We start from the raw sequence: 15,234 nt of genomic DNA, 5'->3' as shown, positions 1-15,234 counted from the left end.
AGTTGAGGAACCACAGACTCTGGCTGGCAGGCCCTGTGCTCCCCTCAACCCAACCACCATGGTAACCAACGTGGGCCCAGGTGCCAGATCAGACTGCAGCCCCCCGCCTTCCTGCTCAAACTCAAGGGGCTCTTCAGAAGCAAGGCATGTCAGCCCCAAATACCTGCTCCCTAACCCCCTTCCCACCAGCAGAATAACCCCTAGGGACAGATGTATAGAGAAGCCAACAAAATCTACACTCCAGGCACTGCATTTCACTCAGCCTCTCATGGTACGCAGGTGGGTCAGAGGAGGATTCAGCATAACAGCACAAATAACCCTTGAGTAGTGAGCAAATGTGTTTCTCCCAGGGCGGCAACATTTCCAGATAGGCCTGGTTGTCAGTCTACCTGTGCTCCAGTAAGAGCCCTGCTCTGACACTGATGAGCAAGTCATAGACCAAGAGTACCTCTGCCGGTAACTGGGCCCAAATGTATCCTGGATCCTTTCATTCTGTTTTGATTTTGCTCCAAAGTCCAGGGAGATAGCTCTGGGGCATGGATGGGGCTCTCCGTTCAAGAGCACAGGCGGTAAATGAGCCATATGTTCCCCTCAACACCACTCCTGGGACAGGCCAAGTCAAGCTATCACCCGTGTGCTACCCTGTGGCCTCAGCAGGGCCAAAGCACAGCCTGCTCCCTGGATGTGGAGAGAACAGGGATGCAGTCCCTGAGCCACACATTCTGAAGCCAGAACTCTAAGGGAACTATGCATGTGGGCTGGTGGTAGCACAGAAACTGGCAGGCACGACGCTGCCCTGAGAGCCACGCAGGCTCCTGGCAGCCTCAGAGTGGGGGTCCAGTGCCTGCTCTGCATTCCAGATTGCCCCTGCCCTGTCCTGACTCAGACCTAAGCTGGAACCCTTGTGGTCCCTCCAAGTTCAGGTGGCATAAAAAGGGCCTATAGTAGTTGGGGTGCCCCTGGGAAGGGAACCCCCTGAAGCAGATCCCGTGATGAGGCTGGATGGCATATCAGGGACTCACTGAGATGGGAACCCACAGCAGATTGCTGTGGGAACAGGGATCCCAGTGTCTGTGGAAGGTGTCCACATCACTTCCTCAACAGCTGTGTCCCTGGCAAATGACTGAATCTGTCTGTGCCCCATGTCTTCTGTAGAACTGGACCTCACAGCACTTTGTCCCCCAGAATTTGGTTGAGGATAAACCAAGACAATGAACAATAAGCACCTCACCAGGGCTTGGAACAGAAGCGCCATCCAGGAAGACACATCTCCCTAGGATTGCTTGGTAGGAAACCTGTTTTGGAACCCCTGGCTCAGCTGATCATGTGGTCTTGAACATCAGAGAAAAAGTACCTGGCTTCAGGGAGCCTCCCTCCAACATGGTGACTCAGAGCCACCCTGATGCAGTTACACAACCTCCTCTCCAGGGACATTCCTGCCTATCTGGTAAATATCGGGCTATGTAGACGCACTACCCTGCAAGCCCTGCCCCAGGAAGCCTTGGGCCCAGCTGTTTTCCCACATCACCAGGACAATGGACCTGGGCCTCTGGCCTCACTTCGCTCCTCAGTGATGATGATGGTGGCCTCTAGGGGCTCCCCCAGCCCTGCCTCATCTTGATCATCAGCCTGAAGATGTACGCTGACTCTGGGTCCAGCTCGGTGGCCATGAATTGCCTCACCATAGCACCCATCTCCACTGTGGTGAACGTGCTGGAGTTGCTGTTGGCCAGGCAGTAGGCAATCTGATACCCTATGGGTGGGACAGGAGGGCCACGCATCAGTCTCATCACCCCGCTCGGACCCCAACTTCCCGCCACCACCATTCTGCTGTGTTTCCACCATGTTCTTCATCCTCTGCCAGCATCTGAGAGGAATGGCACAGCCACAGTGGCAGATGGAGCCTCTGAGTGCTGGACCCCCATGACTCTCGTTCCCCTTCATCCATCCCACCACCAAGATATGGAAACAGTTTCATCTTTAGTGATTGAATACTTACATAAAACACCAGTACTCATCATATCAGCCATTTAAAACCTCCCAAAAAACCAAGTTCCAGAACCAGGTGCCTTTCATGGTAAATTCTACCATTCAGGGAAGGATTCATACCAGTCCTTTGCCCGCTTTTCCAAAAAACAGAAGAGAAAGCTTCTAAACCCACTTTCTGAGGCCAACATTACCCTGATACAAAAATAAATGAGGACACCCCAAGAAAAGAATCTTACAGTCCAATATCCCTGATAACTATAGATGTAAAATTGTTCAACAAAATACTAAAAACCCAAGTTCACCAATATGCTGAGATGATCATGTACTATGATCAAGTGGGATCTTGCAGGAATGCAACGATGGTTTACAGGAGCACATTGATCAAAGTGATATAGGACATTAACAAAATAAGAATAAAAATGATGTGATCATCTTGAGAAGCAGGGAAGCATTTGTCAAACTTTAATATCCATTTGCAATCAAAATTCTCAACAGAGCACGTAGACCAGGAACATACCTCAACACCAAAAAGGCCATATATGGGCCACCTGGGTGGCTCAGTGGGTTAAAGCCTCTGCCTTAAGCTCAGGTCATTATCCTAGGGTCCTGGGATCGAGCCCCGCATTGGGCTCTCTGCTCAGCAGGGAGCCTACTTCCCCCTCTCTGCCTACTAGTGATCTCTCTCTCTCTCAAATAAATAAATAAAATCTTTTTTTTAAAAAAAGACCTTATGCGACAACCACACAGATTACGTCACATCCCATACTGAAAAGTTTTAGCTGTTTCTATTTCCTCTAAGATTGCCGAAGTTAGGAACACTGTCACTTTTTCCTTGCCACTTTTACTGAACACAATATTAAAAATCCAAGGCAGAACAATTATGCAAGAAGATAATCAGAAGGCATCAAAACTGGAAAGAAAAAAGTAAAATGGTCACTATTTGCAGATGATACAGAATATAAGGAAAACCTCAAAGAAGCCAATGAAAACTTGTTCAAACTATGACTAAATTCAGTAAAGGGACAGGATACAATATTACTACCCCAAAACCTACTGCATTTCTATACACTAATAACGAATCATCAGAAAATAAATTAGGAAGATCATCCCACCTTAAGTTGCATCAAAAAGAATAAAATACCCAGGAATACACTTCACCAAGAGGTAAAATCTTGTATAATTGAAAACTACAAGACAGTAAGGAAAGAAACTGAAGGCAACACACATAAACCGAAAGATATCACATATTCATGGGTGAAAAGAATTAATAGTGGTAAAATGTCCATACTTCCCTAAACCATCTACTTTGTAATTCCTATCAAAATTCCAAGGACATTTTTCACAGAAAGAGAACAGAAGGATCTAAAAATTTGTATGATGCCACAAAAGACTCTGAATACCAGAGCAATCTAGAGAAAGAAGAAACACACTAAAGGCATTGCGCTTGCTCTTTTCAGACTAATGACAAAGCTTGAGAATCAAAACAATCTAACATTGTCATAAAAACAGACACACACATCACCAGAAGACAGGAGAGAGCCCAGAAGTGAAACACACATCTATGGTCCGGGACCTTTATGACAAAGAAGCCAAGAATAAACAAGGGGGAAAAAACAGTCTCTGTCATCAATGGTGCTGGGAACACTGGAGAGCCACATGCAAAAGAACAAAACTGCACCATTTTTGTACACCATACACAAAATTTAACTCAAAATGTGTCAAATACTTGAATATAAGTCCTGGAACTATAAAACTTGTAGCAGAAAACACAGGATTTGGAAAGGCCCTTGACATAGGTCTTGGTAATGGTGCTTTTAAGCTGATACCAAAGTAAAAACAAACAAAGAAACAAAGTGTGGGCCTACATCAAACTATAAAACGTCCAAACAACAAAGGAAACCATCAACAAAATAAAACGGTAACCTAAGGTAAAACATTTGTAAATTATATATCCAGTAAGGGGTTAATGTTTAAAATATAAAGAACTCAGGCAACTCAACAGCAAAACAAAACAAAACACACAAAAACACCAAAAACTCCACAAGTAATCTAATGTAACAGCAGCAGATCCAAATAGACATTTTCCTGAAGAAGAAATACAGATGGTCTACACGAACACGGAAAGATGCTCAACATCATTAATCATCAGGGAAATGCAAATCAAACCAGAATGAGGCACCACTTCACACCTGTCAGAAGGGCCATTACCAAAAACACAAGAAATAGCAAGTTTTGGTGAAGATGTGGAGTAGAGGAAAACTCTAGTGCACCATTACTAGGAGTATAAAAGGGTGCAGCCACTATGGAAAACAGTACAGAAGTTCCTCCAAAAAATGAGAAACAGAACAACCAAAGGAGCCAGCAATTCCGTTTCTGAGTATTTATCGGAAGGAAATGAAAACACTAACTCACAAAGGTATATTCACCCCTGTGTACACTGCAGGAAAATAACAACAGTGAAAATAAAGAAACAACCTAAATGCCATCAGTGGATGAATGAATAAGGAAACTGTGGTCCATAAACAGTGGAATTCTACTCAGCCATAAAAAAGGATGAAATCTTTCGATTTACAACATGGTGGCCCTTGAAGGCATTATGCTAAGTAATACAGGCCAGACAGAAAGACAAATACTAGAAATCACATGTAGAACCTTAAACAAAACAAAAACAAAAATATGAGCTCACAGACAGAACAGATGGAGGGTGGCAGAAGTTTGGGGTTGGAGGTGGGAGAAATGGGTGAAGGGGTCAAAAGGAAAAAGAAAACAAGCCCAAATATAGCATCTTTTTTTTTTCAATTAAGTAATCTGTACCCCCAACATGGCTTAAACTCATAACCCGGAGATCAAGAGTCAGACACTCCACCGACCCAGGCAGCCAGGGTCCTGGAATTGTAGCATCTTCTGATACTCAATGTATGGAGAAAGGGGAAACTAATTTAATCTACGGTATTTTGAGGGCTACGTATTTTTTGGTAAATGTAAAAAGTAAAGAACACATTCTTCAGGGTCACACACTCAGGACTATATCTAGTTCTAACATTTATCATGACACTGAGCAAGTAACTTACCTTTTTAATTTAATTATTTATTTGAGAGTCGGGGGGGGACATAAACAGGGGAAGGCATAAGCAGGGGGAGGGACAGAGGGAGAAGATGACTCCCCACTGAGCAGGGAGCCTGACCTGGGGTTCGATCCCAGGAACCTGGGATTATGTCCTGAGCCAAAGGCAGAAGCTTCAATGACTGAACCACCCCAGTGCCCCTACTTAACCTCTTTTCTGCCTGTTTGCCCACCTTGGAGTATATTATGAATATTTGCTTTTAGAATAGCTTCTATTTAAATTTAAAAATAGTTTTTAGAATTGAGTGAAATGGAGATCACTTAGAATAGTACCTATGAGAGTAAGCCCTCAAAAAATGTTGTAAAAAGTCTTATTCTGGGGGTACCTGGGTGGCAAAGTCAGTTAGGCAGCTGACTCTTGATTTTGGCTCAAATCAAGAACCCAAGCTCCTGGGAGAAAGCCCTGCACCAGGCTCTACACTCAGCGGGGATGCTGCTGGAGGATACCCTCTCTCCCTCAGACCCTCCCTTCTCTAGTATATGCTTGTGCACTCTCTTTCTGTCTCTACAATAAATAAGTATGTCTTTAAAAATCTTATCCTGAACATTTGGTGGTTGTGCAATCATTTTCATAATTGGGCAGTATCTCCTAGTTTATAAAGCACTTTTATACACATTCTCGTATTGGAGTCAGAATATGGTCATTGGAGAAGAATTTATTGTGTTTATTTACAGAGGAAAAAAAAAGAAAACCAGACTTAGAGCAGGGGTGTGCTTTGTTCATGGTTGCAGAACTAACAGATGATCTTCTTATTTTCAGCCCAATGGAGTAGAACAAGAAAAAATCCAAACACTGTAACAAGAGCCAATGAAAGGCACTACAACTGATAATGGAATTAATGCAGTAAAATGATGCAACATTTATAAATATTTACCCACCCAGCATGGAGCAACTAAATATGTAGAGCATATATGAACAAACCTAAGAGAAGCAATCAACACCAATACCATAGGGAACTTTAATACCTCACACTTCTCTCAATGATCCCCCATCCAGACAGAAGATCACAACGGAAACATCAGCCTCAGACAACCCCTTACTTGGATGGACTTGACAGATACAGAACCCTCCATCCAAAAGTAGCAAAAGGAATATACTCCTCTCAAGTGCCCCTAGAACGTTCTCCACCTTAGGTCATATGTAAGGCCACAAGACAAGTCAATAAATTCCAGAAGCCTAGAATTTTCCCAAATGAGGACTGAAATCAAATCAACCATCTTTTCCAACCACAGTGGTATAGAACTAGAAATCAATTACAAGAAGAAAACTGGAAATTCATAAACACAGAGACTAAACAACATGCTACTGAACAACCAATTGGGTTCATGGGCAAACCAAAATAGGAACACAGAAATACTTTGAGGTAAATGAAAAAATCATACAATGAAACAAAATTCACAGAATGCAGTAAAACAGGTTCTAAAATGGGGCACCCAATTAGTCGATTAGTCTAGTCGATTAGTCGGTGGAGCTCTGTGACTCCTGATCTTGTGGTTGAGTTTCAACCCCACACTGGGCATAGAGCTCACTTTATTTTTTTAAAGATGCCATTTATTTATTTGACACAGAGCTGGGGAGAGAGACAGACAGACTGAGCAAAGTGGAAGGAGCAGCAGGCAGTAGAAGAGGGAGAAAGGGGCTCCCCGTGCTGACCAGGGACCTCATGCAGGGCTCAATTCCAGGACCCTAAATTCATGACTTGAGCCAAAGGCCAACACCTAACAGACCAAGCCACACAGGCAGCCCTTAGAGCCAACTTTAAAAAAAAAAAAAAAAAAGTTGTCCTAAGAAGGAAGTTTATAGTGATACAGGCCTAACTCAAGAAACAAGAAACATCTCAAATAAGCAACCTAACTTGATACCTCAAGGAAACAGAAAAGAACAAATAAAGTCCAAAGTTACTAGAAGGAACACATCAGAACTTAAATAAATGAAATACAAACTAAAAAGACAACAGAAAGATATATATTTAAAAAAAAACACCAACAAGAATAACAGATCAACAAAGAGCTGGTTCTTTGAAAAGAACGAAGCTGACAGAGTCTCAGCCAGATTCAAAGAAAGAGGACTCATCATCAGAAATGAGAAAGATGTTCCCTGAAACCATTGATATGCAAAGGCTCATAAGAATGTACTATGAACAATTACACCCCAACAAGCTGGATAATCCAAAAGAAAAGGATACATTTCCAGAAACATACAACCTACTAAGATTGAATTCTAAAGAAACAGACATCTGAACAGACTAATGACCAGTAGAGAGATTAAATAAAAAATCAAAAACTTCCAACAAGCAAAAGTCCAGGACCCCATGGTTTCACCTGTGAATTCTACGAATCATCCACAGAAAAAAATGAATACCAATCCTTCTCCAACTCTGCCAGAAAAACAAGAGGAAGGAACGCTCCCCACCTCATTTTATGAGACCAGCACAGCCCTTATCGAGACCTCCCAAGTATCTGTGATGAACATAAACATAAAAATCCTCACCCAAATATCTGCAAACCAAATTCTACAATACGGGAAGAGGTATGATCCAGTAAGATGTATTTCAGGGATGCAATGGCGGTTCAACATCCACAAATCAAACTAATGTGCCACATTCACAAAACGAAGGATCAACATCATAGGACCATGTCAACAGATGCAGAAAAAGCATTTGATAGCGCCGCTACCAAATCACTGCCCCCCCGACCTGTGCTTCTGCCGCCTGGCTGGTCCCCACACCCTGTACCACTGCCACCCCACTGTGCCATCCCCCACCGCCACCCTGCTGCACCCCACACACCCACCGCTGTCCCTTCCAACCCCCCATTCCTGACATGCTGCTGCCACCAGCGCTGCCACCCTCCACCCTGCTACTCCACAGCAGTGCCCTTTTTTCCACAACAGCTAACCCTCACCACAGCTGCTCTGCTGCCCTGCCGTTGCAACTGATGCCCAGCTGTGCCACTCCCAGTGCCCTTACCACTCCCTTGTGCACCCCCCAGGACTCTGCCACCCTGCTGCGCCACCCTCCAGTGCTTCTACTGCCCTGGTGCCTGTGTTTCCAACAGCACCACCACTGCTACCGTGGTCACCCTGCTCCTGCCCATCTCCACTGCCCCACCCAGCCCCCAAGCCATGCTGTGCCATTGCCATGTGGCTGCTGTGCCACTGGACCCTCCCAACAACATCCAGGCCAATCCCTCCCCGCTTCGCCTCCCTGCTTTGCCTCCCCATCTGCTGCCATCTCAAGTCACTGCCTTCCTCTAATCACTGCTGCCTCACTGCCCTCCCCCCGCCATTTCTTCAGTGCATACTCTCCCCTTGCTGCGGCTGTGCAGAGCCCCTGCCCTGCCCACACAGCTATTAACCTGATGCTCTTGCCCTGTTGGTCTCACCAAACACCCCCGGAACTTCTCCCGCCTGTCAGCCCCCAACCCTGCTCCAGTGTCTCCAGATTCCCTCCCCGTTGACCTGCTGCTGCCGCCCCACGCATCCCAGCCTTCTCCCAATGCTGCTACTGCCTGGGTGCCCCCGCCTCGTGACCCTGCCCTCCACAGCACACCCCTCATACTGTCCACCTTACTACCACTGCTGCAGCTAAGCTGCTGCCCTGTGCCCGAGGCCACTGCTGACCTTCACTGTCCAGCCCCATTGACAGGCACTAAGGCCCTACCCTGCCCTTCGTGCCCTACCTGTGCAGTTGCTGTGCTGCTGCCTCCCAGATGGTTCTGTCCCCCCTTCTCTGCATGCCACCACCAACCGCCTGCCACCCCACATGCACCTGTGCAGCCGTGCTGTCCCACCCCGCCCACCACCATGCTCATTCCTGTCCTGATGCCCCACCACATTGCTGATACCACCCCCATCTGCTCTCCCCACACCCCCACTACCAATCCCCTGCCCCTCGCCGTCACTGCCCCCTTACCACTACCCTGCTTCTGATCTGCTGCCACCCTGGGTCCCACTCTTACCCTATGTCCTGCTGCTTCCCTGTGTTCTGCAGCTGCTGGTCTTCATAGCCCTGCCCTGTTGACTTGCATGACTGCCCCACCTGCCACGCTGCCCCTCTGCTGTTCCTGCCCACCCCTCCCTGCAGCTACCACCTAGATGCTACCCCTGTCCCCCACTCTGGAGCCTTCCCGATTCCCTACCCCTGTTGCCACGCTGCTGTCGCCCCATGAGTCCTACTCCACCTTCCCCGCACTGGTACCACCAGGGTGCCCCCACAACGTGAGCCGCTCCCACCACACTGCACCACCGTCCACAGCGCCCCCACTTACAACCACCATTGCCTCTCCACTGCTACCCTGGGTCCACGCTGCTGCTGCTGCTAACAGTGGTCCCGCCCTGTAGACATGCACCAAGCCCAGCAAAGCCAGGCCCTTTGCTTTGCTGCCTGACCCACCACACCATGACATTGAGACCCCACTCATACCCGGCTAGTCCTGCCCACCCCCAAGGACACTACCGCCTAGCTACTCCCCTCCCCCCACTCTGATGCCTCCTGGCTGCCAAGCGTGTGTCTGCCCTGCACATCCACCACCCCCCGTGTGGCTACCAGCTTGCTGCCCCCAAAAATGCACCCCTGCCACCCTGCTGTGCCCCCCCACAGGCCCCCTCACTGCCCGGCAGCCTCTGTCCTGTGCCCCGGCCTCTGCTGCACTTCGCTTCCCCACCTCGTTGGCATGCACTATGAGCAGGCCCAGCAAACCAGCCAAGCTGTCTCTGTGCTGCTGCCTCAGGGCTGGTCCCACCCTCCCTATGCTGCCCTGCCGCCTCTAATCCACCCACCCCCTCCAGGTGCCACACTGCTGACCCCCTCAAATGGCACACAGCTCCCGACCCACGGCCACTACCCCTCCCTGCACCACTACTGACTGGTTGCCCCCTCCCCCGACTCTGGTGACCCCAGCTCTCTCCCCCACTGATCCCGCCCCCATACGTGAGCGTTTTCACCTCTCTGACACCTCCTGGCACCCTTGCAGCCCTGTTACCCTGCCCACGACGCCAAAACACTGGCCTCCCGATGATGCCAGGCTGGTCCCTCCCCTCCACCCACCACCACCGCCTAGCTGCTTCCCTCTCCCCCGTCTCCGTGGTCTCCCCGCTGCCAGCCACATTACCGTGCTACTAGCGCCCTATCCACCACCTCCCCGTGCTTCCACCACATTGCAACCGCCCACATACACCCCTGTCCCCCTTACCTCAGCTGCTGCCGCTCCGCTGCGGCCCTGTGCCCCAGGCCTCTGCTGCGCTTCACCTCCCCGCCCCCTTGGCGCGCACGATGGGCCCGCCCACCACCCCCTCCTAACTGTTGCTGCCCCGCTGCCTGGGGCTGCTCCCACCCGCTCACCCCCTCACCCTCTCTGCTGCCGCCTAGATTCCGACCATCCCCCACAGGTGCCACGCAGCTCCCACCCCTCCCTGTGCCACTACTGTATGTTCCCTTCCCCGCCTCTGGTGAGCCCTGCTCCCTCCTCCGTGATCCTGTCCCCCTACCTCAGTATTGCCTCCCAGTTGCAAACCTCTCAGGCCCATGCAGCCCGGCCCACCACCCCCTGACATTGATGCCACGCTAATGCCCGGCTTGTCCCGCCCCCAACCCCCCACTACTGCCTGACGGCTTCCCCTCCCCCCTGCTCCGTTGCCTCCCCGCTGCCAGGCATGTTACCGCTACTTCCGCCCTGAATATCCGACCCCCTCCCCGTGCCTCCTCCACATTGCTACAGCCACATGCGCCCCGCCACCCTGCTGTGCCCCTCACCCTGTCCCCCTTACCTCAGCTGCCGCCCATCCGCTGCGGCCCAGTGCCTCAGGCCTCTGCGGCACTTCCCTGCCCTGCTCCCTTGGCGCGCACGGATGGTCCCGCCCACCACGCTCTTCCCCCGCCATTGCTGCACTGCTGCCTGGGACTGCTCCCATCCCCTCACCCCTCTGCTGCCTAGATTCTACCCATCCCCCAGAGATGCCACATGGCTGCCCCGCTCGGGTGCCACGCAGCTCCCACCCCTCCCTGTACGACTACTGCCTTCCCCGCCTCTGGTGACCCCTGCTCCCTCCTCCGTGATCCCGTCCCCCTACCTCAGTGTTCTCTCTCGGCTGCAAAGCCCTCAGGCTCATGCAGCCCAGCCCACCATGCCCTGACATTGTCTACCGCTAACGCCCGGCTTGTCCCGCCCCCAACCCCCCACTACTGCCTGACGGCTTCCCCCTCCCCCCTGCTCCGTTGCCTCCCCGCTGCCAGGCGTTACCGCTAGTTCCGCTCTGGATATCAGCCCCCCTCCCCGCGCCTCCTCCACATTGCTAGAGCCCACATGCATCCTGCCACCCTGCTGTGTCCCTCACCCTGTCCCCCTTACCTCAGCTGCCGCGGATCCGCTGCGGCCCTGTGCCTCAGGCCTCTGCGGCGTTTCGCTGCCCTGCCCCCTCGGCGCGCAGGATGGTCCCGCCCACCACGCCGGCCCCCTGCCGTTGCTGCACTGTTGCCTAGGGCTCCTCCCATCCCCTCACCCCTCTGCTGCCTAGATTCTACCCATCCCCCAGAGGTGCTGCATGGCTTCCCCGCTCGAGTGCCACGCAGCTCCCACCCCCTCCCTGTACGACTACTGCCTGCCCCCTTCCCCGCCTCTGGTGACCCCTGCTCCCTCCTCCGTGATCCCGGCCCCCTACCTCAGTTTTCTCTCCCGGCTGCAAACCCCTCAGGCTCATGCAGCCCAGCCCACCACGCCCTGAAGTTGACGACCCGCTAATGCCCGGCTTGTCCCGCCCCCAACCCCCCACTACTGCCTGACGGCTTCGCCCTCCCCCCTGCTCCTTTGCCTCCCCGCTGCAAGGCATGTTACCGCTACTTCCACCCTGAATATCCACCCCCCTCCCAGCGCTTCCTCCACATTGCTAAGCCCACATGCACCCTGCCACCCTGCTTTGCGCCTCACCCTGTCCCCCTTACCTTAGCTGCCACCGATCAGATGCAGCCCTGTGCCCCAGGCCTCTGCGGCGTTTCGCTGCCCTGCCCCCTTGGCGTGCACTATGGTCCCACCCACCACTGCTGCCTAGGGCTCCTCCCATCCCCTCACCCCTCTGCTGCCTAGATTCTACCCATCCCCCAGAGGTGCTGCATGGCTTCCCCGCTCGGGTGCCACGCAGCTCCCACCCCCTCCCTGTACGACTACTGCCTGCCCCCTTCCACGCCTCTGGTGACCCCTGCTCCCTCCTCCGTGATCCCGGCCCCCTACCTCAGTTTTCTCTCCCGGCTGCAAACCCCTCAGGCTCATGCAGCCCAGCCCACCACGTCCTAACGTTGACGACCCGCTAATGCCCGGCTTGTCCCGCCCCCAACCCCCCACTACTGCCTGACGGCTTCACCCTCCCCCTGCTCCTTTGCCTCCCCGCTGCCAGGCATGTTACCGCTACTTCCACCCTGAATATCCACCCCCCTCCCAGCGCTTCCTCCACATTGCTACAGCCCACATGCACCCTGCCCCCCTTACCTTAGCTGCCGCCGATCGGATGCAGCCCTGTGCCCCAGGCCTCTGCGGCGTTTCGCTGCCCTGCCCCCTTGGCGCGCATGATGGTCCCGCCCACCACGCCCACCCCCCACTGTTGCTGCACTGCTGCCTGGGGCTCCTCCCATCCCCATGGAAGCAAACAAATGTTGCAAATTAAGGCTACCATTTGTTGTTCTGAACAATCAACAGATAAACATTTTCTATCACACCACTCTTCATAATAGTGAATTCTATACAATTCTGTTATTAAAATGGCTAAAAGTATAAAATTATGTTTTAAATGTCATGTAAGTGGACTTCAGAGTGAGATATGAAAAAGTCAAAGAAATAACAATCCTTGAAAGAAAGTGATGAAAATGGAAGAATTATTATTTTCTACCAGAGGATATTCTCTTAAGTAGAGGAAGAATTTTGATATATAAGGCATATGGAATGAGCCGTTGTAGTAAATTTTGTATTGTATGTATGTAAATTGACACAAAATAAATAGAAGTAACATACCATGAATAGATAAATTCTGTTCCAGGAACACAGGGCATTCCTGTTCCAAAAAATATATATAAATCTACTCTTATTCATCAATTGGTGAAATATGAAAATAACAATTATTTCAATAGATGAAGATAAAGCATTTGGTTAAAAGTGTTAGTAATTAGATACAATGGATAATGGCATATGCAAGCTACATATAGAAAAACTCAATAATTTCTTTTACATAAGTAAATGATAGTTACAAAATGTAATCATTACATATGACAAACAAAAAATGCTTGATTTTATAAATATAAACATAAACCTGAAATATGCTGCAAATATTAACCAGATAACATACTGTGAGATATTTTTATTTACTCCTTAGAATTTTTTCAATGTTTAAAATTTCTCTACAGTGAAACATCAAGACTACGTAGATTATGAAAAGGAACATAGAGACCAGACCTCATTCACAACAGCAACAAAAACTTGAAAAATATCCAAGAGTAGCTTTATTTTTTTAAAGATTTGTTTATTTTAGAAATAAAAAGTGTGTGTGTGTGTGTGTGTGTGAGAGAGAGAGAGAGAGAGAGAGAGAAAGGGGGGGGATGGGCAGAAGCAGAGAATTTTCAAGCAGAGCCCAATTCTGGGCTGGATCCCAGGAATGAAAAGATCATGACCTGAGCTGAAACTCAACAACTGAGCCACCCAGATGACCCTTCAAGAGTAGCTTTAAATGAGAAATTAAAATTAGATAAATCTTAAATATGTAAGAATAAAAAGGAAGAGTAGGAGAAGGAAGAGAAAGAAGAAAGACAAGAGCAGAAGAAGAGTAGTCAAGGAGTAGTATGAATTTTACTAAAGCTGGCATGGGACAAAACTAGAAAGAAAGAAATAACTTCATTAGTAGTATCTTTGTGGTATGACCAAATGTAGGTTGTTTTTATTCTATATGCTTGAAAAAATATCTTCCTATTTTTTATTTCATTTTTAACTTTAATATTTAACATTCAAAGAAATATTTTGGGACTTCAGGCAGGAATTTTCCTCAACCACACTGCATCCCCAAAGTTTTTCTATATGGTTGATCCCCCACCATATCTTAGGTCTTGGAGATGATCATTATTTTCTCTAACATGAACCAGTAATAATAGACAATCCTGCATCATGTTTGTTTCTTTTATTGTCCTTACCACAATGAGTCCTTATTGACTTTGTTATGTACATGTTAAATGTCTCTTGATCTCTCACTTATCACTAACTCCAAAAGGGCAGTCAGCTTTTGTTTTCTTCACCAATATATAATCAATCGCCTAGCCCATGACACATTAGGTAGGAACTCAATAAACACATTTGGATGAATAAACAATGTAAATGAGGAAAGTGAAATTGTAACAGAGTTTGGAAATTTAACTGACAAGCTATAAGTACAAAATAAAAACTGATTTTCTGGGGACGCCTGGGTGGCTCAGTTGGTTAAGCAGCTGCCTTCGGCTCAGGTCATGATCCCAGCGTCCTGGGATCGAGTCCCACATCGGGCTCCTTGCTCGTCAGGGAGCCTGCTTCTCCCTCTGCCTCTGTCTGCCATTCTGTCTGCCTGTGCTTGCTCTTCTCTCTCTGATAAATAAATAAAATCTTAAAAAAAAAAAAAAACTGATTTTCTGGACAAATGGTTGCAAATTTGTCATGACAAAACTGGCCATCTGTGTCCAGATTTTGTTTTCTGTAAACAGATTCTGTAAGTCTGTAAGTGAGTGACTCCTTATATTTTGCACCCTCGGGAACAAAACTGTTTCATTCTGATATCTCTGTTAATTTATCTATTATTTTTTATATCCATAAACTTATCTTTGAAAGAGAAAAGAGGTCATCTCCAGGCTATTTCATCTTCCCAACTACCGGTTCCTGAACGCCTTTCCTTTCATACAAAGAGTATTATCTGTGTTCGGACTTTGTTCCTCTCCTTTAATATGATGTTGACTATTGTTGGTCTTCTTCTTTCAAGTAAATTTAGAATCAGTTTGCTGATATCCATAAATTAACTTGATGGTATTTTGACTGGGATTGTCTTGAATCTACAGACCAATTTGTGAAGAACCTGCATCTTGACCATATTGAATCTTTTTATGCATGAATAAGGAGACTTTCTC

The 15,234-nt window shown here is 48.7% G+C and overlaps 2 protein-coding genes across 9 annotated transcripts in view; one reads left to right on the top strand and one right to left on the bottom strand.

The window, feature by feature from the left end:
• The window catches only part of LOC116573396, a 184,468-nt gene extending 172,707 nt beyond the window's left edge, over positions 1 to 11,761 (bottom strand). The window contains exon 1 of the mRNA XM_032313487.1: positions 11,462 to 11,761. Within this exon, the coding sequence (XP_032169378.1) occupies positions 11,462 to 11,604 (143 nt within the window). The 5' untranslated portion in view covers positions 11,605 to 11,761. The remainder of the gene's footprint in view (positions 1 to 11,461) is intronic.
• ERO1B (endoplasmic reticulum oxidoreductase 1 beta) overlaps positions 1 to 15,234 on the top strand; it is a 358,900-nt gene that overhangs the window by 259,492 nt on the left and 84,174 nt on the right. The window lies entirely within an intron of this gene.

Source organism: Mustela erminea, chromosome 14 (genome assembly GCF_009829155.1).
Source record: "Mustela erminea isolate mMusErm1 chromosome 14, mMusErm1.Pri, whole genome shotgun sequence".
NCBI classification, from domain to species: Eukaryota; Metazoa; Chordata; class Mammalia; order Carnivora; family Mustelidae; genus Mustela; species Mustela erminea.
The sequence above is the reverse complement of the archived record's forward strand: the minus strand, read 5'-3'. Positions and strand labels throughout refer to the sequence as shown.